At 60.6% G+C, this 15,386-nt stretch overlaps 2 protein-coding genes across 3 annotated transcripts; both read right to left on the reverse strand.

The window, feature by feature from the left end:
- Positions 1-3,569: 3,569 nt before the first annotated feature.
- Positions 3,570-9,248, reverse strand: LOC128759362 (aminopeptidase Ey-like). Its single transcript, XM_053866238.1, has 20 exons — positions 8,647-9,248; positions 8,354-8,496; positions 7,789-7,928; positions 7,259-7,385; positions 7,032-7,186; positions 6,836-6,949; positions 6,619-6,762; positions 6,494-6,559; positions 5,816-5,881; positions 5,578-5,750; positions 5,439-5,515; positions 5,253-5,386; positions 5,130-5,185; positions 4,925-5,072; positions 4,662-4,753; positions 4,477-4,584; positions 4,253-4,420; positions 3,938-4,078; positions 3,790-3,871; positions 3,570-3,725 (listed from the first exon to the last, which is right to left on the reverse strand). Exons 1-20 carry the CDS (start codon positions 9,246-9,248, stop codon positions 3,570-3,572), a joined length of 2,892 nt encoding a protein of 963 aa, XP_053722213.1.
- A 717-nt stretch (positions 9,249-9,965) lies between these two features.
- Positions 9,966-15,304, reverse strand: LOC128759532 (aminopeptidase N-like). 2 transcript variants are annotated; one of them, XM_053866562.1, is made up of 21 exons: positions 15,141-15,304; positions 14,116-14,744; positions 13,887-14,029; positions 13,679-13,815; positions 13,462-13,591; positions 13,112-13,230; positions 12,896-13,009; positions 12,691-12,834; positions 12,529-12,594; positions 12,403-12,468; positions 12,165-12,340; positions 11,812-11,888; positions 11,610-11,743; positions 11,485-11,540; positions 11,276-11,423; positions 11,120-11,211; positions 10,948-11,058; positions 10,719-10,886; positions 10,493-10,633; positions 10,327-10,408; positions 9,966-10,235 (listed from the first exon to the last, which is right to left on the reverse strand). In XM_053866562.1, exons 2-21 carry the CDS (start codon positions 14,706-14,708, stop codon positions 10,071-10,073), a joined length of 2,862 nt encoding a protein of 953 aa, XP_053722537.1. In that variant the 5' UTR covers positions 14,709-14,744; positions 15,141-15,304; the 3' UTR covers positions 9,966-10,070. The 2 variants fall into 2 exon arrangements, with proteins under 2 accessions (XP_053722537.1, XP_053722536.1); XM_053866561.1 differs by having other exon boundaries at positions 9,970-10,235; positions 13,076-13,230; positions 15,141-15,281.
- Positions 15,305-15,386: the final 82 nt, after the last annotated feature.

The raw sequence follows: 15,386 nt of genomic DNA on the forward strand, positions 1-15,386 counted from the left end.
CTCTCCAGACGCTCCTCTCCAGAGGCTCCTCTCCAGGAGCTCCTCTCCAGAGAGTCCTCTCCAGGGGCTCCTTTCCAGAGGCTCCTCTCCAGAGGCTCCTCTCCAGAGGCTCCTCTCCAGGAGCTCCTCTCCTGATCCAGTCCATTTAGAGCCTCTCTGCTAATGAGTCTCAGCAGCGCGAGGTCTAGACTGGGCCCCGGTCCCCTCTCACCTGCTGCCCTCACTAAGCTCCTGAATATTCAGCGTGGACCCAGCCGCAGCGCAGCCTCTAATGTGAAGAGCAAACACCAGAGGCAGGGATGAAAGAGTCGACGCCTCGGCGCTGATGAGCCTGGTGGCGGTCACCTGACCAGTGGCGCTCGCTGCACTGAGGCCTGCCGAAGCTTCCTGTCTTCAGGTCCGACCTCAGGTCGCCAGGCTGACTTGTGACGCTTCGCTCGGTCTCCTTCACCACCATTTGCTCATCCTCCATTTCCTGTCTACAAGTGAGTGAAAGGATTGAAACCACATGGTGCCACTAGCTGCACCAGACCTGGGCAAAGCGCGGCCCGGGGGCCATATGTGGCCTGATGCCTGTATTTTTGTGGCCCTTTTAACGTCAGACTAAAACTTAAACACACACATCATACGTTCCTCAGACTGCATTGAAGGAATACTGAAAATATATTTTGAAATAAACTGCCTTTTTATCGTCTGGTCCACAGTGGAGTTGATTTCTATTCACGTGAAATGCAATATTTCACCAGTTTTCACACTTTTCACTGTCCTTACTTAAGTTTTCGGTCAACCGTCATCCCATGGCTGCCGTCCTGTTCACAACAGTGAGGAGGAGTCGCAGGTCAGCCTGCAGAATGTTGCCCAGGTGAGGTTCAAACTCAGGAAAACAAATGATGAGCCAGAGACTTTTGACGTCTCTGGCTCATTCAGGCCGTTGTTATGCTCACGATGAATAAATGGGCAGATTGTCTTCTTCATCTGTCCACTCCCCTGAGCAGGGCTCTGACCTCTGACCTCACTTGTTTGTCTTCACACGTCGGACTCAGAGCAGGGGCCAGCAGTTTGTGGGAACACGTTGAGCTTCAGGTCAACTTCATCCCAAGTCAGGTTCAGAGCAGCTTCAGAAGTGTGTTTCTGAAATAGGAACCCAGAGCTGGATCTCCATGCTGAGGGCTGTTATTCCACAAAGGTGGTGAGCAATGGCTGCGGAGGAGGTCAGAACTGGAGCTTCACACTTGAGAAATGAGGAGTGTGACATGTGTGAGACGTGGGTCGGACAGGAGCGCTCCCGCTGGCTCTGCAGCCGACCGGCCGGTCAGGCGCGGAGTCGCCGCTGATGAAAAACAGAAACGTTCATTGTTGGTGTTCACCTTTGTGACCGTCTGACTCGTGACTTCCACCAGTCCTCTCTCTCCCCCACACCACACCTCCCAGCTGCTGCCACGCTTCTGCCCCCAGCAGCGAGGAAGGCTCCCCTGCACCGCCCGACCCCCGCCGGCGCTCCCGCCGCAGAAGTGTGGCGGGGTCCGGCCGAGGTGCCAGGTCGCACCTTCCTCCCGAGCCAGGCCTGGTTCCCAGCAGACCCCCGGCCCAGGTGTCGGTCGAGCCGCTCGGGAGCCGGAGGTGCCGCCTCACACCTCCTCCTCTTATATGGAGGCGGCTCTCTGCTGCGGAGCTCAGTCACCTTCCGAGCCGCTCTCAGACATGGACGGAACCTTCTACTCTCCTCTGCCGAGCCAGAGCCCCCGCTGCCTCCTGGCCTGGGATCCCACCTCGGACCCAGGATACTTCAGCGCCGGGAGCAGCCTGTCGCCCACCTCCTCTGTGGACTCCTCCTTCTGTTTCTCGCCAAGCTCCCAGCAGGTCCTGGACTCCTTGCTCTTCTGCAGCCCGCCGGCACACGCCACCAGCAGCAAGGCTCCTTCCTGCTCCAGCGCCTCCAGCAAGAGGAGGTCCCGCTCCAAGTTCCCGGGGAAGAAGCGCCAGGCGGCCAGCGAGAGGGAGAAGCTGAGGATGAGAGACCTGACCAGAGCTCTGCACCACCTGCGGACCTACCTGCCCGCCTGGCTGGTCCCGGCCCATCAGAGCCTGACCAAGATCCAGACCCTGCACCTCACCATGCGCTACATCTCCCACCTGTCGGCCCAGCTTCTGGAGCCGAGGCCGCCCAGTGAGACTCTGGGGCCGGCGCTGGTCCAGCAGGGCCCGGCGCCGCTCGCCCCCCCACAGCCGGGGTGGACTTGTCTCAGGCGCCCTCAGGTCCAGAGCGCCTGTGACAGCGCCTTCTGTTGGTCGCCACAGGAACTGCTCCAGGGTCCACTCTTCGCCGGGCAGCACTGACACGCACGCGAGCCGTCAGCATCTTCATTGCAGCAATGAGCCACGACCATGTTATTTTCAACATGTTTTGTACATAAAAAATCTTATTTATGGACGAAAATAAATATTTATTCACCAGTCTGGGAGTGTGTTGCCTTCGCGCCTGGTAAACTCAGGTCCACACACACACACACACAGCTGCTGAGCGTCAGCACTTCCGCTCTAAAGTCTTTAAGGAAAGACCCCCACTGAGGTCAGCAGCTGAGTCAACGACACCTCCACGGCCCCCTGCTGGGAGCCAGGACAGCGGAGTGTCCTGAGCACCTGCTGGAGAAGTGACAGGCTCCAGGAGCACGTGAGGTCATCGCTGCGGTCTCCTCCGGTGGCATGAAGCCTGGCGCCAGAGTTGCGTCTCACCAGGATCCAGAGACCTGCCACTCACTTCAGGGACACCGTGCTGGACCGTGAGGTGGCAGTGATGCTGAAGCAGAGCAAAACAAACACAACAATTTTGTCTTCAGTTGACATGAAAGTGACAGGTGGGCACAGCAGATTCTTCAGTCTTGCTCTGAAATGAGACTCTTGTGTGCGTGGTCTAGCTGGACAAATATGTTTGAATACGAATACGTACATTTGAATGAAGCATGTCATGTGGAAACCATGTGCAGTATCAGGCGAACATTACACTGGAAGGTGTCAGATTTAACAGAGGCTCACGTTACCTTAGTTGCATCACGAGGATGTCATGTGACATCATATGATAAGGTCACCTGTTAGGAGCATGTTCAAAGGTCCCACGTCTCAGTGTTGTGGAACACTTGGCTGAAGCTCAGCGTTGAGTCACTTATGTGGACAGGACCCTCGAGATCAACAACGCTAAACTAAAATAAATATGCTGATGTTCCGTGAGCAGTTTCCGGGCTGGCAGCGCTGTCCTCACGAGGGCGGAGCCTGACAGAGGTCTGGAGGGGGGGTGGAGTCTGAGAGGTGAAGGTGCGTGTGAGCGGCTCATTCAAACAGCAGCTGCTGATCTAGAGGCTCAGAAACAGCCTGGAGAGAGATGGAGCTGGAGGTCGGCCATGTTGGTTTATAGTGTCGCTGCACCACTCACTTCCTCAGTTCTGACTTCCCTCTGTTCTACGGGTCCATCATGGGAATCTGGGACAATGTGAGCGTCTCAACTGGGAGGGAGGGGAAATGATGCCGCGTGTTTTTCTATCAAATCTTTATTAAAAAACCTCACACAGACAGGGTTAGAAAGCAACAGCTTCAGCAGTGAACCAGTCCAGCACTTCCCTCTTGTTCTGGTCGACCCACTTGATGTTGGCCCTGGTCCTCTCCAGCGCCTGCTCCACGGCGGCGGTGGCAGAACCCAGCTGACCCGCATGCTCCTCTTTAAAGTGCTCCAGCTGCAAACAGAGCCCCAGGTGAGGAGAGCATGGCGTCACACCGGGTCGGGACCTGGGTGCTCACCTGCTCGTACTCGAACTCTGAGGAGAAGCGCTTGGTGACGCCACTGATGAGACTTGAGAAGGAGAAGGAGCCGCCGCCGTAGCTGAGGACAGACACAGGGAGGAGGTGAGAGTCAGCTGGGCTGCAGGCCTCAGGTGGAGCGGCTCACTCGTTGAACAGGTGATTCCAGTTGGCTCTGACAAAGTCCCAGGCCAGCGACTGGCCCGCCGGGTTGCTGGCGATGTAGACGATGGTGCTGGTGGCGTCCTGCTTCCGGATCTTCTGCGGGTCCAGACAGTAGGTCAGGTACCTGCAACACAGCCAGGTCAGACCCGCTGGTGTGGTGTTTCCGGACCCGGCACCCGATGGAGATTCAAGAGCGAGAGCTTGTCTCCACTGCACCGGGACCTGCTCAGGTCCTCACTCCCGCTGCGTCTGAGCTCAGAAGCCTGGGGAGCTGCTGAGGGAGCCGCCGCTCACTGACCTGTTGAGCAGCCAGGGCTCGCGCGTGCAGGACAGCGCGTACATGAGTTTGTCCGCCTCCGAAGCCACGCTGGCCTTCGTGTACTGGGACCAGGCAAAGTCCCACTCCTCCTTGCTGCCGGCAGCGATGCCGTTACAGTAGACGGTGGACCTCAGGTTGGGGCTGATGCTGCAGAGAGAGAGCGTCACACACGCACTCACACTGCAGCGCGGAGCTTCACGCACTTGAAGGAGGGGTCCTTCATCCACTGGGAGAACCAGCGGGAGGTGAGTTGAGAGCAGCCCTCCACCCCACTGCTGCACGCCAGGGAGATGGCGTTGACCTGGTTGTATCTAAGGACGGACACACACAGGGTGGGGGGGTCAGTGGGGCTCAGCTGGAGGAGCACGGCCAACAGAAGCGTCCGCACTGGTCAGTGTGCTTGTCAGGAATGGAGGTCCAGTTGGCCGTCAGGTCCTGGAAGTGCTGGAAGAGAGGAGCCACCCGGGTCCTGATGTAGGCCTGCAGAAGAGAAGAGGAGAGAAGAAGAGAGGAGGGGGGGAGGAGAGAGGAGAGGGGCAGAGAGAGAGGAGAGGAGGAGAGGAGAGGAGGCGAGGGGGAGGGGAGGGGAGGGGCGGGAGGAGAGGAGACCGTTTCCTGCTGCGTCATGGGACCATCTGGTGAAGCACCCACCTGCATGGGCCCGTACACCTCGCTGCGGTCAAACATGAGGAAGAAGTAGTCCAGGTTGCGCCTGGCGCTCTGCCACGGCATGTAGTCCACCTCTGCGCGGAGGAACCTGGTGGTCCTCAGAGCCAGAGTGGTGCTGACCAGGTTGGCCCTGGAGGAGACGACGTCATGACTCCGGCCGGCTTCAGCCGCTGGACCAGAGACTCACCGGGCCAGGTTGAAGGCGTCGTCGATGATCTGAGCTCGGTTGATGAGCGGGATGTCCTGAGGAGAGCAGAGAGTTGGGAGGAGCTCCAGGCCCGGCGTCCCGCCGCCGCCGCCGCTCACGTACCTGGTGTCGGGACTCCAGCTTGGACAGGAGGCGCTCCCAGTTCAGCGGGTCGTAGTTGACCCTATAGAAGCCCTTCATGTCCACGTTGGCCACCAGCCAGTCCTCGGGCCCCAGAGTCAGCGCCGGGTCTGTGTCTGAGACCACAGTCACATGACAGGGCGCCGTGGAGGAGCAGCTTCTACCTACCGTTCTGCCGAAGGAGCCAGGAGCTCTGTTCTGCTGCCCCGGTCTTGATCCAGGTGAGCGGGACGAACCACTCGTAACTGCAGGCGAGAAAGAGGCGGCGTCACATGACCGGCGAAGCGGTCTGCTGGGAAGCGCCTACTTGTAGAGCGAGGGCCGGGTCACCACGGCGTCAGGGTCGGACAGGAAGTGCTGCTGAGCAACACGTCCCGTCCGCGTGTCGATGGTGACCACCGGGAAGCCCATCTGCAGGATCCAGCGGTTCATGATGACCTCCACAGAGTCGGGGAGGGCGATGCTGGAGTTGTCCACCGCCTGCCCGGGACAGGAGCGGCGTCAGGCCGGGCGTCAGCTCTGACTCCCCGCAACACGCCACTCACCGCCTGCAGGTGCCTCCACAGGTCCCTGTACACCGTGTTCTGGTACTTGAACTCCTCCAGGTACGTCTGCGAACATCATCAGGGTCAGCGTTTCTGTCTAAGCTGAAGTTGCTAAAACCATCTCACCATGCAAGTATTGACCCTGTGGAGCGTCACACAGCTGACAGAATAATAATAACCTGATAATGAAATGATGAAATCTCAAATATCAGGTCCACATGAAAAGGTCTTATTTGAGTCATGATCTGACACCATGTGTTGAGTGGAGCTCGTGACTAGTTCACTTCTGGACAAGGGAGCGGCGCGCTAACCCACATGCTAGCTGTGAGCTGCGTGGCGTCACAGACCCAAGTCTCTCCCACCACTCCACCACGGTGTGAAGGGCTTTGATCGTCCTTCACACGCGTCATCTACGACCCGTCGCTGCTCCAACTGCTCCGCGACTCAGTGGGAGGTGGTGAGGCGGAGCCTCGTTGGGGTCCTCAGTCAGGAGCCAATGAAAGGAGCAGAAACGAACAGATCTGAATGATTCCAGAGAAGGTGATCATTTCTCGCTGCTTCTCAACAACAATCCCGCGGCCCGTGTCTCGTCACACCAGCAGCAACACGACGCGTCGAGGCGCAGATTTGGACGTGGTCGTCCCTGACTGGGAACGTTGTTGACCTCAGCGCTCGCACCTGCAGACCCTGAGCGAAGAGCTCCTCTGTGATGAAGCTGGACAGCATCCGCAGCACAGCGGCGCCCTGAGGGAGGCCAGAGACGGTGAGAAGCTGGGAGGAGCGTCAGCGCCCGCAGGCTCCACCTTGCTGTAGGTGATGGCGTCGAAGAGTTGGCTGATCTGCGCCGGCGTCTGGATCTCCGCCTCCTCGCTGGACAGCGGGTGGGAGGTGGTCAGAGCGTCCACGCTCATCACGCCCACGATCTCGTTCAGCACCATCAGATCCCTCTGAGGAGACAAGGAGCCAACTGAAGGACCCGCTTCTGGCCTGAGAAGCCCTGGGCCCTCCCTCGTCACGCACCATGTTCCAGGTGGGCTCGGCGTGGTCCGCTCCCAGGTACGAGACGTAGGTGGCGAAGCCCTCGTTGAGCCACAAGTCGTTCCACCACCGAGTGGTCACCAGGTTCCCGAACCACTGGGGAGAGAGGAGCGGAGTCAGCGGGCCGAGAGCCAGCTGGAGGTTCAAGTGAGGACCAGACGGACGAGCGGGCCGGTACCATGTGGGCCAGCTCGTGGGCGATGACGGTGGCCACCCACTCCTTGTCTCCGTTGGACGACACCTCAGGGTTGTAGAGCAGCGCCGTCTCTCGGTAGGTGATCAGTCCCCAGTTCTCCATGGCGCCGGCGCTGAAGTCCGGCAGAGCGATCTGGTCTGAGACAGCAGAACGGGACGGGATCAGGACCGGCAGCCGGGTCGGGACTCGAGCTTGGTTCCTCAGGTTACCGGACTTGCTGAGCGGGTAGGGAGAGTTGTAGTACTTCTCAAAGAAGGCCAGGATGGGACCAGTTTTCTCCAGAGCATAGTCACCCTGACCCTCCTCGATGGCCCTCTTGCGAGCCCAGATCCTGATCTACACACACAGAGAGAGAGAGAGGGAAGATGGTCCCTGGTGAGCCGAGCCAGCACCCGACACCTGTCACGCTCTGCCTTCGCTCCCTTCTCTAATATTTGTTCTGGAATGTTTTCTTTGTGTCTTCACTCTCAGCCAAAGAACATCGACTGGTCTTTGTGCTCCAATAACGAACACGAACAGCCCTCTCAACCGTCTCTGAGCTCAGGCCGTCTTGTCTTTACACACAAATGAAGTTGTGATGCTTCTGACACCAGGCGCTGAGCGGTCCAGCAGGAGCCTGCTCCTCCTCGGGAGGTTCTTCTCTGCCGCTCTCACATCTGGGCTCTGACTGAAACACAGCGCTTCCTCCTCTACAGCGACGGCATGTGACATTCATTCGCTCATTCATCCATGTCTTCACCAGAACGTCGGCGCTGCCGTCCGTGCCGATGAAGGTGAAGTCGGAGATGACGAAGGCCAGCAGGTAGGTGGACATGCGCTCGGTGGGCTCGAAGCTGGTGCGGGTCCAAGTCTGGCCCTGGTCTGTGACGTTGACCGGCTCTGTGGGAGGAAGGCGCTCTGCGGTGACTGAACATCTCAGGAGGTTCTCCGGGAGACACCTGCCACCCGGCAGCAGATCGGTGGTGGAAGATCATCCAGAGACAGGAAAGTCAAAACAAGAAGAAAGCATGGAAGAAGATGAAGACTGGTGGGAGAAGTTCATCTGACGAGCCTCGAGCAAGAAGAACCATGAAAGGATGTTCTGGAAAGGAGCAGTAGAAGAGGACATGAGGAGATAAGGAGACTGAAACTGAGCACCAGCTTGAATGAAGAAGAAAGTCCGAGGAGATCTGTGTTAAAAGTGCTCTGAGCAGGACCAGGACCATGCCTGAAGCCCACTGACAGAGACGCTCAGTCAGCAGTGCAGCCCGACGTGACGTGACGTGACGTGACGTGACGTGACGTGACGTGAGCATGAAGCTGACCGTGGTTCATGCCGTTGGACAGCGCCACGGTGCCGAGCGGGTGAATGAGGACCATGTTGAAAACCGCCTTCATGGCCGGTTCGTCGAAGCAGGGGAAGGCCTTCCTGGCGTCCGTGGGCTGCATCTGAGTGGTGGCCACGACCCTGCGCACGTGAGGGAGACCACGTCAGCTCGCTCAAAACCAGAACCACCGCCACCAGGACGCCCGCCGGGTGGCGGGGAGCCGGAGTCGTGTGGAGGAAGGAACGAAAATAGGCAGAAGACCAGCGGAGGCAGGGGAGTGACAGACTCACTTCTTGGCTCCGCCCTCTTCGTACTCGCTCCGGTAGAACCCTCCCAGGTCGTCGGCCAGTTCTCCCTCAAATTCGGTGTAGAGCTGAAAGCTGCGGCCCACCTGCAGCTGGCCGTCCAGCTGGACCACCAGGAACTGGGTGGGGACCTCCAGCCAGGTCTTTCTCACGTTTGGCACCGCGGCGCCGTCCAGAGCCGTCAGCAGGGCGTGGTGCCCCCCGAAGGTGGTCAGGTTCAGCTTGTTGGAGTGGATGAGGATCAGGTCCGTCTCTTTCTCGCACCTGAAGACCACCGAGCAGTTCCCCGTGAAGAAGTAGAGTCCGTCCCCCGGGCGGGGCTCCAGCCGGGGCCACAGGGTCACGTTGTAGGAGAGCGGCCTGAGCGAGTCCGGCAGCCTGTGGCGCTGCCACGGCCCCTCGGGCCCGGACGGTGTGGGGGTGGCGGGGGGGTCGGTGGGCTCGGAGGTGGGCCCCGGCTCCGCCCCGTTCTTGGCCTTCTCCTGGGCGTACAGCACGGACAGAGCGATGATGGCGGCCACGGCGGCCACGGCGGCCACCCCGCAGACGGCGGCGACGCTCCGGCTGAGGAACACTCCTCGACTCATGGCGGCAGCGAGGAAAACCCCGGGCGGCTCCGTGGCGGCCTCTTATACTGCTGAGAGGAGTTCATGGTCCAAGGCTCACGTGTGTTGACAAGCAGACTCTGAACTCCAGGCTGATCCTGGCTGGTGGCCTGGGGGCGTGGCTCCTCGGACGACGCGCACGAGAGGAACAACGTGCACGACAGGAGCAGGAGTCACAGCCATGAGCCGTGACGCACTTGTTTGCTTCGGTCACCTGCTGGGCCTGGAGGCGCAGGGGGCGGAGTCACGCGCAGGTGTTCAAACACGGAGAGGAGAAGCAGACGGTTCTGTTTGAGCCGGGTCTGCCACGCCCCCAGGTGGCCGAGAACACTGGACTCGTCTGTTGACTCTTGAACAGAAGAGTGTTTGGTGTGGCTCCACAGGAGTCGGCTGCAGTCAGGAGCCACTTTGCTTTCGATTTCCAGCTGTATTTCTGAACCGTTCGCACCAGACGCCGCAGATATTATTCACCGACCAGTAACAACGCCACGCTCTGTCTTCAGCGAGTGACTCGTGTCCTTATTCCAGTCAGTTTCCTGCCGCGTGTCGGGGTGAGAGGTCAAAGTCTCCGTCAGCAGATCTCAATCAGCGGCGGTCCTGGTAAATGTTTCCTGGAGTCACGTGAGGGCAACCTTCGGATGGGCCACTGCTGCGCCGCGCGCGGAGTCCCTCCAACCAGTCCAACCATCAGCAACAGCCACGAGTCATGTTGAGGTTTACCAGCGTTTATTGAGCACCGTCCCGTGACCCGGGGAGTTGGGAAGGAAGAGAGGGCCACCTGGAAACAGAGGGCCAGGACCGGGCTCAGCCCTCAGCTGAGGCGGCCTGCTGCGAGAGCCACGCCAGCACCGGCGCCTTGTTCTCCGACACCCACTTGATGTTGGCGGCGGTGGTCTCCATGGCCTGCCGCAGGGCCTGCGTGGCCGACCCGAACCCCACCTGGGCGTGATCCTCCTGAAACCTCTGGAGCTGCAGAGCGACAGAGACGCCACATCGCTCAGAGCAGAACCAAACACCTCGAGCCTCGAGCACTGTGTGTGTGGGAAGACAGAGGACTCACCTCCTGCAGCTCGAACTCGGTGGAGAACCTCCTGCTGAGGGCTTTGATCATGTTGGGGAAGGAGAAGGAATAGTCTCCGTGTCTGGAACGGACCAAGAGCACGTGACTGACACCGGCCCCAGCGCCGGCCCAGGGGCCAACATGGCTCAGACATGACGTGACTCACTGCTGGAAGATGAGCTTCCATTTCTCCCGGACAAAGTTCCAGGCCAGCGGCGTGCCGATCACGTTCCTGGAGATGTAGCCGATGGTGGACGTGGCATCCTGCTTTCGGATCTTGGTGGGGTCCAGAGTGTAGCTCAGATACCTGCCCGGGACAGCGACTGGTGCTGGGAGGAGCACAACACACCCGCGCACACTCTCCATCCACCCCACGCCGCGGCGACACTCACCTGTTGAGCAGCCAGGGCAACTTGGTGCAAGCCAGCGCCCCCCTCAGGCGCGTGGCTTCAGATGCCAGCGTGGCGTTCTGGAACATCCTCCAGGTGAAGTCCCACTCCTCGGCGCCGCCAAAGGCCACGCCGTTGCAGTAGACCGTGCTCTTCAGGTTGGGGTGGATCCTGCAGGTCAGCAGAGCGGAGGTCACTCTGGGGCGACTCTCACCCTGAGAGGGAGACTCACGGGTTCTCCCTGGGGTTCTCCATCCACTTCCTGAACCAGCCGCGGGTCAGCTCCCGGCAGGCGCTCAGCCCCATGCGACAGGCGGTGGCGATGGCGTTGACCTGGTTGTACCTGAGGAGACGAGGCTGCACTCGAGCTCGTCCAAGCACAGACAGGAGAAAGAGACACCCACTGGTCGTTGTGTCCCGCAGGAACCCGGGTCCAGTTGGCCGTGAGTCCCCTGAAGTGCTGGAAGAGCGGCTGGATCTGCTTCCTCAGGTACGCCTTCAGAGGCAGACGCAAGTGAGACCGGGCCAGGAGAAAACACAGGCCGTCCGGGTGCCAGAACCTGCAGCGCTCCGTAGGCCTCGCTGCGGTCCAGCATGAGGATGTAGTGCTCCAGGTTGGCCAGGGCAGCCTCCCAGGGGATGAAGTCCCTCTCCTGGCTCAGGTAGGTGGTGGTCCTCAGGGCCAGCGTGGAGCTCACCATCTTGGCGCTGCACAAGCAGAAGCCGATGTCAGGCGCCGGGCCGCGGGCGGGTCGGGTGGTCTCCTCACCGAGCCAAGTTGAAGGCGTCGTCGATGAGCTGAGCGCGGTTGACCACGGGCAGCGCCTGTGGCTCAGACAAGACAGCTGGCTCTGACTCTTGGGGGCGAAGGGGGGCGGAGCTGGTGTGACTCACCTGGTGGTCCCTGTTGAGCAGAGCAAGCAGGCGCTCCCAGTTGTCCAGGTCGTAGTTGACCCGGAAGTATCCTGACACGTTGGTGTTGGCCAGAACCCAGTCGTCTCCCGAGACCCTCATCTTCCTGTTGGAGCCTGCGCTCAGACGGGAGGAGACAAGCGCTGAGACTCCTCCCACTTCCCGCCCCGCACCGTGGACGCACCTCTCTCCTGGAGCAGCCAGTACTGCTCCTGGTCCACACCCGACTTGATCCACTTCACTGGGACCAACCAGACGTAGCTGTCGACACATGGAGGTGAGATGGTGAGCCAGACCTGCTGAGGTCGGCTGTGACTCGCCCGCCGAGGAGTCTAGAGCTACTTGTCCTTCCTGCTAAAGAGCAAACATGGACCCCAGCAGCGCCTGGCCTGAGGGACCGGCTGCTCTGACCTTATGCACCTCCACCCCTCCCCCACAGAGGAGATCACCAGGAGGCCGTGTGAGCCGGACCCTGGCCTCCTGCCTCCCTCACAGGGTCACACCCCCTCCACTGGTCATGTTGACGTCACTTCCTACTTGAAGAGCGATGGCCGCGTCACCACGGACTCCGGGTCCAACAGGAAGTGCTTCTGGGAGACGCTTCCTGTCCGGGTGTCGACGGTCACCACAGGGAAGCCCATCTGAAGAGTCCAGCGGTTCATGATGTCGTGGACGGCACGTGGGATCTTCGAGCCCGGGGTGGAATCCACCTCCTGCGAGGACAGAGGCTCAGACAGCAGTACGACAGCGCCACCTGCTGCTGCCGTCGACTCACCTGTTGGAGATGAGTCCACAGGTCGCTGTAGACCGTGTTCCCGTACTGGAAGCTTTTCAGGTAGGACTGAGGGGGAGGCTAGAGTCAGCAGGTGGACGGGAAACTCAGCGCCTCATGTCAACTCACAGCGACTCCTCGGGCGAACACCTTCTCACCCAGAAAGCCCGACACCATCCTGAGCACCGACGCCCCCTGCAGGGTGCAGACACAGGCCAGAACTACAGTCAGGAAGGGAGGGCGAGGTTCTCGCTCATGTGAAGTAGAGAAGAGGGAGAAACCCGATCCGACCTTGTAGTAGGAGATGGTGCTGAACATCTCGTTGATCTCCGTCGGGCTGTTGACCTCCTCCTCGGGCCGGGACAGCGGGTGAGAGGAGGCCAGCGCGTCCACTTGAAACACCCGCTGGACGTCGTACAGAACAATCTGGTCCTTCTGCGGGCGGGTCGGAACACGGGTCGCACTCAACACGCCAAGAGTCCAGCTTGAGACTCACCAAGCTCCAGGTGGGCTCGGCGAAGTCCGCCCCCAGGTACTCCACATACGAGGCGAAGCCCTCGTTCAGCCACAAGTCGTTCCACCACCTCATGGTCACCAGGTTCCCGAACCACTGCGGACGTGAGATGTGAGAGACGCGCGGTGACGCGCCGCTCGAAGGCAGTCAGTTCGGACAGACCATGTGAGCCAGTTCGTGAGCGATGACGGTCGCTACCCGCTGTTTGTTTCCGGTGGACGAACTGTCGCGGTCATACAGCAGAGCCGTCTCCCGGTAGGTGATCAGGCCCCAGTTCTCCATCGCTCCGGCGTTGAAGTCGGGCAGAGCCACCTGGTCTGGAGGGACAAGCCACAGTGAGGCTTCAGCAGACTCTCACCGCCCGGGAACCTGGGGGCTGAGACCCCCCCCCGAGACTGTAGTCCGGTGACCCACGTGACTGGTCACACAGTCCTGTGGTGCACAGCTCCAGAAGGTAAGGGACCACACTGCGTGGTGTCTGCTTTACTGAGCAGGAGGAGGGCAGGACCTGGACCTGGACCTGGTCCAGAGGAGATCAGGCGGCTCACCGGACTTGTCCAGCGGGTAGGGGAAGTCGTAGTATTGCTCGAAGAACGTCAGGATGCGGCAGGTGACGTTGGCAGCGTAGTCTCCCTGTCGGTCCAGGATGGCCTTCTTCCGGGCCCAGATCCTGATGGTCTGAGGACAAAAGCACCAGGCTGAGAAGGTCGGCGCCACCGACCGTCGCCTTCAGAGTCCTTCGGACACGGATGTGCGTCTTCTCACCGGGCAGCCGGGGTCTGGTGAGTGGATGGTTTCGAAGTTGCAGACGAGGAAGCCCAGCAGGTAGGTGGACATCAGCACTGTGGGCTCAAACCTGGTGACTGTCACGGAAACGTCTCCCATCCGAGTCTCCTCCACCGCTGGGGAGCCAAGAGGGGACGTTAAACTCTGGCGGAGGAAGGCGACCTGCGGCCCGCGCCTCCTCACGCACATGCCTCCCGGCTGTTGGACAGCGCCACGGTGCCGGGCGGGTGGACGAGGGTGATGTTGAAGCGAGCTTTCATGGCGGGCTCGTCGAAGCACGGGAAGGCTTTCCTGGCGTAGGTGGGCTGCATCTGAGAGACGGCCAGCAGCCTGGAAGCATTGACAAGCTGGGACCGGGCCAGTCGTCTGCACTGTCAGGGCCAGGTGCTTCAGGAGGCCTCGCTCTTCCCACTTACTTCTTCTCGCCGTCCTCCACGTACTGGCCCCTGTAGAAACCTTTCAGGTCGTCCGCCAGCTCGCCCACGAACTCGGTGCTCAGCCGGTACTGGGCCCCCTCCGTCAGGCTGCCGCTCAGCTGCAGGACCAGAAACTCCGTCTCGGCCACCAGCCAAGAGCTGCGGACCGCCGGAGCTCTGGAGCCGCCGTGTCCGCGCAGCTCGGCGTGGAGCCCGTCCTGCTGGGTGAAGTTGAGTTTGCTGGCGTGTATGATGATGAGGTCGGTCTCGGCCCGGCACTCGAAGACCACCGTGGAGCGCCCGCTGAAGACGTACAGGCCCTCGTGGTCGGGGGTCAGCCGGGGCCACAGGAGGACCTCGTAGGCCAGCGGGCGGAGGGAGGCCGGAAGTCTGTAGCGCTCCCAGGCTTGCTTGGCCGCAGCAGGGGTGGAGACAGGTGTCGGCGGGGTGGCGCCGGCGCCGTGCCGGCCTCGGCTCCGCACTCGCTCCGTGTTGAGGGCCACGGACAGAGCCATGATGGTGAGCAGAGCGCACACGGCCGCCACCACGAGCCCCAGAGCCACGTTCCTGCCCACGCGGTAGACCCGCCCCATGTCGAGATGCTGGCGCTGCCGGCGCGGTCTACATGCCTGCGGAGGGGAGGGGCAGCGGGTCAGTGAGCGGCACAGACCTGCAGAGGGCGGCCCACCGACGCTCGTGTTCCTGACAAAGATGGCCGCCGTGGAGGCCACTCTCTCTTAACTCCAAGCTTCTTCCATCCACCTTTCGAGCGCGTCGTCTCTCGATGGTCCTTTTGGAGGACTGTACTCATCTGTCGCCGTTTATCATTGCTCCTCAACATTAGACCAATGAGGAACAGACGTCGGCAGAATCAGGAGGAACCGGACCTGAGCAAGTCTCCCGGGTCTCAGAGCAGCCTGGATCACAGAGAGGTCCACACACACCTGCTCGGACTCCAGAGGTCCAGAGGCCGGAGCTCCGGGACTGAAGGCTGCAGGGTGGAAGCAGTAATGAGAGACACGTACCGGAGCTGCTGGAGAGGCGTCGGCTCGGGATCCCGTCTGGTCCTGGACTGGACCAGGCTGCTGGTTTGCTCCCACATTTCCTCTGGGATGGAGGGAGGGAACAAAAACAGTGAGAGGAGGAGGAATGTGGCTGGATCAACACAGCCGCTCCACAGCCAGTCCTCCTCCTCCTCCTCCTCCTGCACAGCGAGCAGAACCTCAGTGTCTCAACAAGCATGCGCTGTGATGTCATCACCGGAGCCTGGA

The sequence above is a fragment of the Synchiropus splendidus genome, chromosome 5 (genome assembly GCF_027744825.2).
Source record: "Synchiropus splendidus isolate RoL2022-P1 chromosome 5, RoL_Sspl_1.0, whole genome shotgun sequence".
Taxonomy (NCBI): domain Eukaryota; kingdom Metazoa; phylum Chordata; class Actinopteri; order Syngnathiformes; family Callionymidae; genus Synchiropus; species Synchiropus splendidus.

Bases quoted from the DNA above. Each gene is read 5' to 3' on its own strand.
- LOC128759362 (XM_053866238.1), bottom strand. From the start codon at position 9,248: ATGAGTCGAGGAGTGTTCCTCAGCCGGAGCGTCGCCGCCGTCTGCGGG. The intron at 7,386-7,788 runs GTGAAGACATGG...CTGTGTGTGTAG, and splicing joins ACGGCAGCGCCGACGTTCTG to ATCAGGATCTGGGCTCGCAA. The intron at 5,186-5,252 runs GTACGTGAGCGG...TGCTCTCCTCAG, and splicing joins AGCTGGAGTCCCGACACCAG to GACATCCCGCTCATCAACCG.
- LOC128759532 (XM_053866561.1), bottom strand. From the start codon at position 14,708: ATGGGGCGGGTCTACCGCGTGGGCAGGAACGTGGCTCTGGGGCTCGTG. The intron at 13,592-13,678 runs GTGAGAAGACGC...TTTTGTCCTCAG, and splicing joins CACCAGACCCCGGCTGCCCG to ACCATCAGGATCTGGGCCCG. The intron at 12,595-12,690 runs GTCGGATCGGGT...TGCACCCTGCAG, and splicing joins GCACCATCTCCTACTACAAG to GGGGCGTCGGTGCTCAGGAT.